General features: G+C 31.1%; 1 protein-coding gene across 18 annotated transcripts in view; it reads right to left on the bottom strand.

Annotated features, from left to right (window-relative positions):
• Positions 1–2714: 2714 nt before the first annotated feature.
• The window catches only part of GULP1 (GULP PTB domain containing engulfment adaptor 1), a 275468-nt gene continuing 265124 nt past the window's right edge, over positions 2715–13058 (bottom strand). For 14 of the 18 annotated variants that reach the window (XM_045034117.1, XM_045034119.1, XM_019838359.3 and 11 more), the window contains 2 exons: positions 11697–11791; positions 2715–4721 (listed from right to left, as the gene is read on the bottom strand). In XM_045034117.1, the coding sequence (XP_044890052.1) occupies positions 4650–4721; positions 11697–11791 (167 nt within the window). In that variant the 3' untranslated portion in view covers positions 2715–4649. Of the gene's footprint in view, positions 4722–9859; positions 9871–11696; positions 11792–13058 lie in introns of all 18 variants that reach the window. The other 4 variants (XM_045034122.1, XM_045034123.1, XM_045034124.1 and 1 more) reach the window with 1 other exon arrangement.

Below are 13058 nucleotides of genomic sequence, written 5' to 3'. Positions count from 1 at the left end.
GTGACCGCAATATGGGCTTCAAGGAAAGATACAGTAGGAATCTATAGCTATCATTCTTTAATACACATGTTCAACAAATACTGGTCTCCATCCCTTTCAGTATAAGGAATGTCTCTCAATTACATAATATTAATCTTTAAATCTTCACAACCTCTTTGAAACTCAGTAATCATTTGTTTTCCCTCCTTCAGTTGGGCCAAATTTCCTTAGTCTATGATTCTATAGTGGTTGTTAGATGCGCTTAGAGAATCGTCAAGATCTTTAGCAAATTATTGCTGCAGTGAGTTTAAAGTTAAAATAATAGCAAAGATTTAATCAGAGAAAACAAAGTGGTTATCTTTTCCTAACATTCACTTGGAAGGCATGCTGTTCTTTTCTTTCACAGAGAGCTTATGAAGTTTTAGCTCACATTATTAGCAATAAGTATGTTAAAGAATCGAACCTCTACTGAATGCTTATGGACAAAAGTGTTGTGCTTGGCACCACAGGATATAAAAATGTCAAGGCAATCTTTTCTTCAAGATTTTGGGGAATAAATAGAAATGTTAAAAAAAAAAACTTTAAAAAATGTTTTTAAAAGATTTTCCAAGACAGTATTTCATTTATTTTTGCAAAACATATGAATGATAATTCAATAAAGTACAAATTACCAAGAAAATGTCATCAGATATCAGAATGTCCTCTAATAGAGAACTTAATTATGTTCAGTGGGTACTGGAGAACCCTTTTAAAGGTAATTCTTACAGGTTCTAGCTGGGTTTTCTTAATGAAAGAAAGCAACATTTAAATGCCTTAATGCATATTCCAAAGTGCCTATAGACAGACCTGCATGCAAACTGGAAAAATCTGACTCAGTGAATTTTGAGTATGCATCTGAATGAACGCCAAAAACGTGGCTAAGGGAAATAAAGTAAATTTTTCCAAATTCATAGTTATAGTTATGGTGGTACCATTAAGTGACACAAAACCCAATGTAATGGCATAGAAATTTCACTATTTCAACTTATCATGTAACGTCAGAAAATATTTGAAATGGGACGTTAAACTCAACTTCTTAAGTATGCCATATTTTGCATATTATCTATCTATGATTTAGGAAGTAGTGTATCTTAGAACCCATGAACTGGAGTGGAAAGAAATGCTTCCAGAGAAATGTAATCTCCATATTTCGCAAAAATTTACTTGAAAGCAAGGACAGAGAAGAGCATAAATTATTTTTGGTGGTCTCCTTATTAGAGTAAGGAAATCCACTTTGGATGAATCCAGACAAAATATGTTTTATATGCAGGATTTCTAGAAGAAGTAGGTTACATTTGGACATTAACAATATATGATCAAGACATGAAACAAGTGTGTAAGAATTAAGGTTTTGTTCCATTTATGAGATGGACATTTAAGGAGGAAGTTCTTGAGAATCTGTCTGACGTTATCTAGGAAGGAGAGGACACTTGTTAGGTCCTTCCTGCCTGAGATATGGGATCTGGGGGCAATACCAGCCATGATTATCTCAGCAATGTGTTTGCCACCTATAAACAGTGTAGTTTAGGTGGAGTCTGAGATTTAGTTGTCAAAATTGAGTCCCAGATTCTCCAACTAATTTAACAGAGGTTGAAATCCAAAATCATGAACAAATATTGAATTTGGAACTATATATGGAAACACTGGAACAGAAAAATATTAGCAGCCAGTTTTTTTTTCATAGTTATGTTAAATAACATCAAAAAGAGAAAAAAAAACAACTTAGAAATGAGACAATGCAAATCTATCAGAAATTCGATCTCAACATAAATTCCCATAATGGGACCAAAGCTTTTTTAAAAAAATTCAAATCCAAAATAAAATAAACGAAGAGAAAATTGTTGCCATTGAACTGGATATCTAACACTGTAGACACTAGCCAGTGCTAAGTACCCACATTTAAACATAGTTAAATATATATACTCTCTGGGAAGATTTCGGTTCACACGGTACTTTTGTACATATTGTTTTTCACGCATTCGTTCATGTATTGCCTTACTTGTCCCTTATGACAGTAAACTAACTGAAGGCAGAAATCTGGTCTTCAATTTAACAATGTTAAGTAAGCAAACTTACGAGATGTGTTCTTACCCACATGATATACATTATCACATAAAGTGAGTAAAAAATGAACGTTATTGAATAGATCGATGAATTGCTCATTAGTGTGCAAACCCTGTGCATTTGAGTCCTGTGAATCTTTAAAATACTTACTACTGTGTTTTCAAAAGGCTCAAAACGTCATGATATTCCAGTGAGCCACAACTCAGATTTTTTATCAACTCCACCTTTTAAAGTCTATCAGCCAAGAAAGCCTTTACATTATTACCAGGCTAAAAAGGCTCTGAATTTTGAAAAGAGGTATTTACATAATACGGTTATTGCACCAGATGCTTCTAGTGAGATCACAAACTACATTATGACCTATCTCACCAGCAGGACCAAGTCCACTGTTTCCACAACTGAATGGTATTTGCTTAGGCAGCTAAAATGTGTGTGGGCTATAAGAAATGAAGTTAAAAGTAAAGTTCATTAATCCCTTTCTTTTCTTTTCCCTGCCTCCCTTCCTTCATTCCTTTGTTCCTTCGTTCCTTCTTCTCTTAGGCTTCATTTTATGACCAGGAAACTTTGTTATGTAAGTAGCTTCAGAATGTTTCTAACTTAACTAGAGATTATTTAATGAGTAAATTACACCATTTATTTATTTAAAATTATTTATTCTCAGCAAAATCAAACATATCATTGAGTTTACATAGAAATACAATTTGCAACTGGATCTTCATAAAAATGCACTGGTGAAATAAATGTTCATAATTAATGACCAATTATGTACTATTTAGTCATGCCAGTAGCAGAACTGATTACCATTGAAAATTGGTAAAGTAACATGTCTTAAGTGTGCAAATACCATCTTAGTACTCTATTGTGTTACCATTGATAATAAATGGCTGCTAAATATATACCTATTACATAAAGCTTTTTAAAGTACAATAAAAATACAAATTCTATCTGTTAAAAAAAAGCCATTGAAATGGCTTCTAAACATCCTCATTATACAAATTCCAAAATACTATATGACAAACAAAATTATAAAGATTCTTCTTTATGAAACATATACTAACCTCTAATTAAGGTACAACTTAGCAGATAACAGAAAACAAGGCTTATATATACCATAGAACATCATGAAGATACATACAAATATAATATTGCATAAGCATATTTGATTTCTTTTCCTACTGAATATGTACCTTTAGCACTTGACAGAAATTCCCATGAGTAAAATAAAAATCTACTTTTAAGATCTACCCCTAATCTAAGCTCATATTTTCATTAATTTAATCTATTTTTCTTATGGTGTGATGAACCAAATTTTAAATTTTGACCATAGATTTTTCTTGCACTGAGTACAAATTAAAGGTTGTTACATAATGGGCAAATGCATAGGAAACAAACATTTTTAAGGGTCAGAGCTCATCAACACATTATGAATTAAGTACAAGAAAATTTTATTGTTTATGTTGAACCAAACTGAGAAGCCACTTGGTTTTTGTGAAAAATGAGATTCTGACTTCAACAAAAACAAATACAAATTAAATTTGCTAAATAATATTGATGATTCATAAAGAATAGTTGTCATAGATTTCAAAATATCAAAACTAATGGGTTATCACAAAATAAAACTTGGTGAGAAAATATCTATGAAAAGGAGAAAATACGAGAAGAATAATATTATTCAGTGAGAAAAAACATAGTTGGTAAAGTATACATGGGTAATAGACATTGCAACCATAGACAGCCTAAATTCCAAATATTTTTTTAGGAAATATTAGCTCAGATGATGTTGAGATGCTTAGCAATGTAAATCCTTATCTCATTAGATAGGTGTCTATCTTATCTCATTAGAAATTAACTATTAAGTGTTTTGCAAAGAGCAAATTTTCATTTTTTCCCATAATCTTTATTTATGAAATAAATAAAAGACTTAGAGTATAACTGATAATAATAGATAACACCATTACTTTGTTTTTGCTAACAAATACTCTATTTGGTTTAATTATTATTGGAAATTATATTTTTGCTATTTTACTTGCTACAAATGACCTCGTGGCATTATATTCAAAGTTTACATTTTGCAATGACATGAACAACATTTAATCCATAAAATAACATCTGTCTAATGGATGGTAACATGGTTATTGGTTTGAATATAGAACATATTTAGCTTGGCATTGGTATATCTTGTCAAGACTTTGAAAGGTATCATTAAAGTATGGCTTTTGGGAATCAATAATGAGCTAGCAGCCTGGAGAATGAGCACAAATTTCAAGATGCTAATTATTTAGAACTCAGACACAAGACAGATATTTGGGTAATCTGTTTTTTGATTATAAATTCATCTACAAGAGAAACAGAAAGGAACATAAAAGTATGATTTACTTTACAATTAGTTGTTTTTGAAATAAATGTTATAGATCAATAATGAACATTTTACTAAAATAATTTTCAAAAAGTTAAGATTTTCAAAAATATATTGGCACATGAATACTACCTTTCATAAAATAATAATGAATGATATATATGTATAGAAAAACAAATTAAACACAAATCTGGATCTCTTGTTCTTGACATCAGCACCTGCTGTCTAATGGGTCGAGACAAAATACTGTGCCTTCAAGAGTTAGTCCCATTTTGAACCCCTCCTGTAAAACAGAGTAAAATAATTAAAATAGGAAATGCTTATGGCAGTAATGACAATAATAATAGTGATAATAATGATAATCAGGAAATAAAGAGTCTCTGAATAGAAGTTGAAATCTTCATGCTTTGATCAGCTAAGAAAAAATACGTCAAATGCTGGTTTGTCAAAATTTTATATTGGCGTATATCCCAGACAGTTGTGTAGACCCATTAGCATTTTAAATGTTTTAAATATATGTGAAGTTAGCATGCATGAAAGACAAAAGAAAACAGAAATATATGGAGTTAAGTAGTTTTAAGACTTACATGTTTTATTTCAATAAAATCTGTAATGCCATTCTACTCTAGTTTAAATTTCCTCTGTTGGCTTTAAAGATCAATATTCATTTAAATATAAGTAAGATAGCTAGACCTCAAGTTTGATGAAAGGTTCAACAGAGCCTTATAGTTTTCATCTTTTCTTCCTGGTTGCCACTGTCCAGAGCTAGGTAAAATACTTTTAGTAAACACAATGCCATATCCTATGCGCAGACCACTTTCTAATGGAGGAAGCTTCCTCTACTAGTCCTGCTATTTCTTCTTTTTAAAATTTTTTAAATATTTTTATTTATTTTTGAGACAGAGAGAGAGCATGAGCAGGGGAGGGGCAGAGAAAGAGGGAGACACAGAATCTTAAGCAGGCTCCAGGCTCTGAGCTGTCAGCACAGTGCCTGAGGCAGGGCTCAAACTCACGGACTGTGAGATCATGACCTGAGCTGAAGTCAGACGCTTAACCGGCTGAGCCACCCAAGCGCCCCGTCCTGCTATTTCTTACAGTTGCAAGTTGTAGCTTTGAGTCTCACTCCCCCTAAGCATGTTTTAGATGTTTCTGGAAGTTAAGTTGTCTCTGACTTATTGAGAGCAAGTACACAATTGCTGTGAAAAGTTTTCTTCCTCCTAAGATTTTGTGTTAAAAGTTGGTGGCAAGGGGCGCCTGCGTGGCTGTCAGTTGAGTGTCCAACTTCGGCTCAGGTCATGATCTTACAGCTCAAGTCCCCTGGAGCTTGCTTCAGGTTCTGTATCTTCCTCTCTCTCTGCCCTCCCCTGTTCAAACTCTCTCTCTCTCTCTGTATCTCTCTCTCTCAAAAATAAACATTAAAAAAAGTTAGTGGCAAAAGAGTTTGTCCTCTACTCCAAGCTCTCTTCATTTTTGCATAAGGTAATGGGCTATCTCCAGTTTTCCATCGCCTCTATCCCCACCCTTGCTCTTAATCTATGCACACTGGCCTGCCAAAGAAGAGAGAAAAAGCAGGGACTCACATTAATGAAAGGAACTGGGACTACATTTTAGGTTTTTTTGTAGAAGCACGGTGGCAGTTTATATATATATATATATATATATATTTTACCTTTCTCACTAACAGAACTGAAATTTTGTTCAGGGAGGTATTTTGTAATTTGGGGTGACCATGTGACATATTATTGGTGAGTGAAAATGTAAACAGACTATTCTTGTGGAAAATAAAACATCACTCAGAAAGAAGTCTTTTGTCCTCTGTTCTCCTTTGTATTTTATTTCATTAGACTGTATCTACTTGTATGTTGGCCAGTTGTGTATCTCTTTGCATTGCCCCAAATTACTTTTGTTTACTACAGGTGTCTAACATACTTATCTTATTACAAATTCAGTGTGAACGTTATCATACAGTAGAAGAAAATCATTTTAAAACTGCAAGCCACACCTCATTTGCTGTTAACACGGCGAATGCTCTTCATTATACCTACATTATAAAGGCCACATAGCAGTGCCACTACTGCAAAGGGTTTTCAAAACTTTTTCCCAGAACTTACAGTACAAATTACAGTTAGTTAAGTAAAAGTCAGAGTACTTACCGTTATTTTTTAAAAGGCTGTTCTTATCACAAGAAGAAATATTTTACCTTATGTATGCATATATTTTAAACAGCTGCCAAGTACTTAGGAAAGTCAACCTTTAAGGTGAAGATAGTATAAATTAACTAATTTTATAAATATTTTATTTGGATGTGTGAGGATCTGTGTCCTAGGTCATCTTCTGGTATGTTAGACAGACAGATAGATAGATAGATAGATGATAGATAGATGATAGATAGGTAGATAGATAGATGATAGATAGATGATAGATAAATAGATAGATAGATGATAGATAGATGATAGATAGATGATAGATAGATAGATGATAGATAGATAGAGGATAGATAGATGATAGATAGATGATAGATGACTGATAAATAGATAGATAGAGGATAGATAGATAGATAGATAGATAGACAGACAGTGTAGATATGTATTAACTTTGGAAAGATTTGATACCATACAGTGTTTTAAAATTTTTCTCAGTTCATTCTGAAATTAAATCACTATCACTTCAACTACTTATCAGTGTGTTAGTAGTGTTTGAAAAGCAGAATAGCAATCAAAGTAAAATAGGGATTGGTCACTATTTCAATAATTTAAAAATGTAGATCTCTTACAAGAATATCTCCATAGTGATTTAAGAAGGATCCTTTCGGAATCCCCATGATGAATTTAATCATCCCCATTAACAGACACATTGTTATATTGCTCTTTGGTTTTCTTTACTCCTCAGATAAAATTTCTCACAGTTTCTAACCTTCCCTCCTAGGTTTCATTTAGTAAATCATGATTTAATGACCACTGAATCTTCCTCAGGTTCCATATCCACTTGAATTTTAAAACTTTGAATGAGAATGAGGCTTTATTTTATTTATGTAGTAATGGAAGTTATCGTAAACTAGTATCACACAAAAGAATAGTTTTATTAATATATTATTTATTTTTTCTAATATATTATTAATGATTCACTTTTTATATGAAATATTTTGCCCAGTTGCATGTTTTTATTTTGAAATAGAGAGAAAAGCATATCAAGGAAGGAAAACCACTCTTACATAAGAATTAGGAACATATTGAAGTATGTTCTTTGAGTCTCCTTTTCATCTATGTATAGATTTTTTAAAAACAATTTTAATAACAGTATAAAAACTATATATTATATACAACTTTCTTATTTAATGTATCACATATATATAATTTTTTATATTTTTTTAAAATCTAGGAGAACAAAGTTTCTATATTGGGTTCCCATAAAGCTAATGATTATATAATATTTTATTAATTTTTTAAAAAATACAAGTATAGATGACATACAATTTACATTAGTCTCAAGTGTACAACATGGTGATTCACTATTTACATACATTATGCAATGCTCATTATGCAGTTACCATCTGTCACCATAAAAGTTACAATATTATTGACTGTATTTCCTATGCTTTATTTCCATCCCTGTGATTTATTTATTTTATAGCTGGAATTTTGTACCTCTTAATCCCCTTATTCCTACTGTCTCTTCACTAGTCTTCCCTCCAGCAACCATGAATCTATTAACTTAAAAAAAATTTTTTTTTAATGTTTATTTTTGAGAGAGAGAGAATGCGAGTGTGTTAGGGGCAGAGAGAGAGGGAGACACAGAATCCGAAGCAGGCTCCAGGCTCCAAGCTGTCAGCACAGAGCCCGACGTGGGGCTCGAACTCACAAGCTGTGAGATCATGACCTGAGCTGAAGTCAGATGCTCAACTGACTGAGTCACCCAGGTGCCCCTCTATTAACTTTTTAATATGATTTAATTGTATCTAGTATTTTATAATTATTCTTAAAGTTAACTAGATGTTTTTGTCCGTAGAGATTTTCTTCATTTAGAGTCATTTTCTTCTCAGAATAGACTTCATTGAAGTTTTTGATATATAAGAAATATAAGTATTAGTAACAAATCTCCAAAGGGATGCTATGGCTGGACCCTTGCCCATCAATGACTGAGTGCTTGTCCATCATATTTTCACTTGCACTGATCATTAATAAGGAAATAAAATATTTAATTTGCTTGATTAAAATAGCATTTCTAGTTCTTTGTTTAATTTGTATATTTTCTTTGATTAAATTAGACATGTCTACATACATGTTAGCCCCTGGTCGTCTGTGAATTACTGCTTTTTTATTTATCTGATTGTTTACTTTTCTAATTATGTGTCTTTTTACTTTAATTATGTGTATGTGATATATTTATAGATTTTTTAAGAGAAAAGAAAAAACTACAAAGAACTATAGAAATTCTTCTGTATACATATTTTACATTTACCTTAAATGTGTACATTTAAAACTAATGTACAAGTTTTTCTTTTCTGTATTAAAATTTCTTTCCAACTCAAAAGTCTGATAAATATTCAATTGTATTTTAACATTTTAAACTGACAATTCTTTCTGAAATTTACTTGGATATTTGTTGTAAGTTACAGCTGTACCTTGATCTTCTACCAAATTAGTAACCAGTTGATTTAACAACCCCTTAATGCAAAATTCTTTCATCCTTCACTGATTTGCCATGCTTCTTTTTTAATGTATTAAATTATTATAACTTAGACGTCACACATCTGGGTTATCATTACTATTTTACTGATTTGTCTGTCAGTGACACATACCAGAAAGTTTAAACTATGTCACATTAAATAACATTATTAATTTCAAACAAATATTTAATTTTCCAACAATTTAAATGAAATATGGCTTAACATTTCAGGTTAACTTCTGACATGCACAAGATATTTTTTGTGATTTCCTCTGTAAATTAAAGAGAAAACCCAAACATCTCACTAGGCTTATTAACTCATTATTTATACACCCACTGTTCTCTAATGTTTTTATATTATATGCAAAGATAAAAATAGTAGCCAAATGTGTGCATTAGATTAATTAGGCTTACAAGATTAATAGCAAAAGTTGTCATAGACTTTAGATGGAGAAAATATTATTTTACTTTAGTTAAAGTGACCTTGCAATAAATCTTGAACTAAGGAAAAACAAACAAACAAAACAAAACAAAAAACAGACAAGCAATGAGGTAGACAATGCAATAATGACTACATCATTGAAAAAAGAACTTTAAAATATGAGTTATAAAACCTCTTTAAACACAACTAATAATCAGAGACATCCATATGAAACTGCTGTTTGGATATTTATTAAGTAGAGCATGCAAATATTAAGGTTTTAGCTTTAAGGAGTTGTAAGTTGTTTAAAATTATTATGAAAATGATATACCAACCATCTCTGGCGCTACCCACCATGAAAGCAGAAAAGAATAAAAAAGACATTAAGAAAATATTAGAAATGGCAAAACAAAAAACAAAGCAAAAATACCATAGCTTAACATTACTTAACTAACACATCACTAAATCATTCCAATACAGTGTCTCTCAAAGTTAGTTCCGACAAAAATCTGGAGATGTAGGCTTATTTTAAAAAATCTATAGAAAATTCTTCAGTTTTGTGGAAATTAAAAAACATTAAAAGAAAAGCACTCTTTATGATATTAATGCTTGGGAACAAACACCACTGTGCCCATGTTTGTGTCTGTTCTAATAAAAGCATTAGCCCCAAGTAGCATAAACCTAATTGGTAAAACTATTGAAAATGGAAAGGAATTGATTTCACATGAAATAAAGTATTCTTGGTAAATAACCATGCACTATTTGAGTGAAAGTTTCATAGTATTTGAAATATAGAGAAGAGGGAGAGAAATTGTACCATCAAACAGGATACATGCCGAAATCAACAGAAGTTGGATATTGGTGGTTTTAGTTTCAGCCAGATAACATCATCCACCTTGTTGAAGTTCTTAATTTAAATCAATTTTATTAGGTGTTGTAATTTTGCTTTTATTTAATTTATAATTTTTGAATTAATAGTTGTATCAGAGCTATAAGAATAAGTTACGTATACCTGTTTTGGTAAATTTTTAAGAAATGTTATAACAATTTAAGCCAATATAAAGGATTTAAAATAATTTTTTTCACGTAAAAGGGAATTATGAATCACTCAACTTGAGAAATGTTGTTTTAACATATACTTTGAAAATCTCAAGGTGTATGTTAAATAATGCAACTTTTAAGATGCAGGCATTATTATCTCTAAAACAATAAAGAAATTCACATAATACCTAGAAAAGAAGAAGAGTGCTTCATAGCTGTAGTCCAAAATGAGTGGAAGGATATTTATATTATCTTTCTAGAAAGGAGTGTTTCATCAGTGTTAGATGATCAGAATCCACCATTAATTTTTTTTGTCCAGGAAATGAAGCATAGAGAATTCATTGCCTATAAGTGGCAACAACTCCTTCTCTTCACTCACTGCCTCTTCCCAATCAGCTTCATATAATTGGTCTTTGCCTACATTCTACCATACACAAAGTCTTTTCAATAAAAAATAGGATATAATAACCACCAAAATATCAAGGACAAATATAAAGAGAAGTCTTTTTCCTGGTGCTTTTAAGATTATTTATTAATCACAGCCCACAATACCTTCAAACTTTCAGCACAATTCAGAATTGAAAAATAAAAGAGGGAGAGAGAAATGGAAACCCAACTGGACTACGTTCCTAAAGAAGTTGTCACTGGGTGCCTGCTTTTTCAATAAGAGCCCAGAAGTTATGAGCCATAACTACAATGCTTCTTTTAAAAGAGACTGATTTTACTCTCACAAAGATTTTCCTTCATCTATCCATGTACAATCTGAAATTCATAATTGTTAAAAACTGAGTTGAAATCTTGTAAGTCTAGTGCAATGACCCTGCAATTTTTGGATTTCAAAGTAATGAACCAATTAAATCCACGCAATTTTGTATAAAAAAAAGAACCAGCTGATTGTCACTGTAAATTGTACTATTAAAAACAAAACAAAACACAATAAAACCTTATCCTTAGCATCTGTAGGAACATTTTTAGGACTAAATATATATGATTATTTTAAAGTAATTGTTTCAAGTAAGTTTTCATAGGGATAATAATTCAAGGAAAGGGTAGTTTTGGTATATAACATTCTCTGTGTCCCATATTAAAAAGAAATAAACCATTTATAAGCCAATCTGTTAAAACAGTCACCTGCATCTCATCTAATTTTGATTGAATATCTGGAGGGAAATCCCCTGCTCCACAGTTAAATGGGTCAAAAGGTTCTGCTCCAAACAGGTCCCGTTCTAAAAGGAGGAAAAATAATTTAGTAAATGAAATGACAGAAAGTGAGTTGAGTGAGTTAGATTTCAAAGGCAAGATTACATAAAGAACTACTCACATAACCAAATGAGCTCCTATCCACACACACTTTATGCTGGGTTTCCCTGAGCGTAGACTAGTTAAACACCAACAAAGAAGCCAAGATCCATTTTATGACAGTATTAAAAACTGGTTACAGAGGATTATTACCCAGAGAGGTTTCTGTGTCTTTAATTAAGACTTCCCAATATCAAATTCACAAATATTTGATAATTAGTATATTACAATACCTACATTTTACTGAAGCAATTTAAATTAACTACAATAACATATTACTTTTTGAAGACCTCTATTCCTTACGGATGCCTTTGTAACACAACAGTGAAGCAGTATGTGGGACTGAGCAGATTGGTAAGTAGTTTACTCATAGCTCGTGATACCTTAATCTCACATTTATTCAGAAAAAAATGTAAGGCACGTTGTTTCATGTACTATGAAATCGTATCACCTTCCTAAATAAACACAATGGGACAGGTTCTTTAAAAATGTCTTCTATCCTAGAAACAGATTTCCTTTTAAAAATACCAATAATAGAATATCACATAGCTCTCTGTACATAAATTCTAAAGTATGCATTTTTTAATCATTAAGGAAGCAACAAAGTTAAAATTGATGTTTGTAATTTATAAAATTATGGCCTATTATATGATTTAGAAATTTAAAAATTATGAAACTTCTCTCCTCTGAATCATTCAAATGCAGCCTTAATTGACACAACTTTTAAAAATTATATAGGTGCATGCGAATTTATAATGTATTAAACTTTTCATTTGTAAAAAAATTATATTCTCAAAATTCAATGCTATGTAAGAAATAATATTTATGTTCTTTCTTCTACCATATCCTCTAAATTATGAACCCTCATTATTAAAGGTTCTTGCTTTTCTAGTTATAACTTTTTTTTCAAATTCATGTATTAAATAAATAAAAAAAATTTATAAGTTTCTGGTGCTGGTAAGTATTATATAAATAAGAGGGACGTCGAATTTATAATCCAAATAAAGACATTTAAGTTTTAAGATAAAAGTAATGCTTCTGACAGTTACACCGGGACAAAAGAGATAAACCAGAACTGTCCTAAACAAATGGAAATGTATTGTCACCTTATACGTGACCTATAGGTATTATATATGGGTATTTTATATATATATATATATATATATATATATATACAGTCACCTTATATATATG

The sequence above is a fragment of the Felis catus genome, chromosome C1 (genome assembly GCF_018350175.1).
Source record: "Felis catus isolate Fca126 chromosome C1, F.catus_Fca126_mat1.0, whole genome shotgun sequence".
Classification (NCBI taxonomy): Eukaryota; Metazoa; Chordata; class Mammalia; order Carnivora; family Felidae; genus Felis; species Felis catus.
Note: the sequence above shows the minus strand (reverse complement) of the source record. Positions and strands in the feature narration are given on the sequence as shown.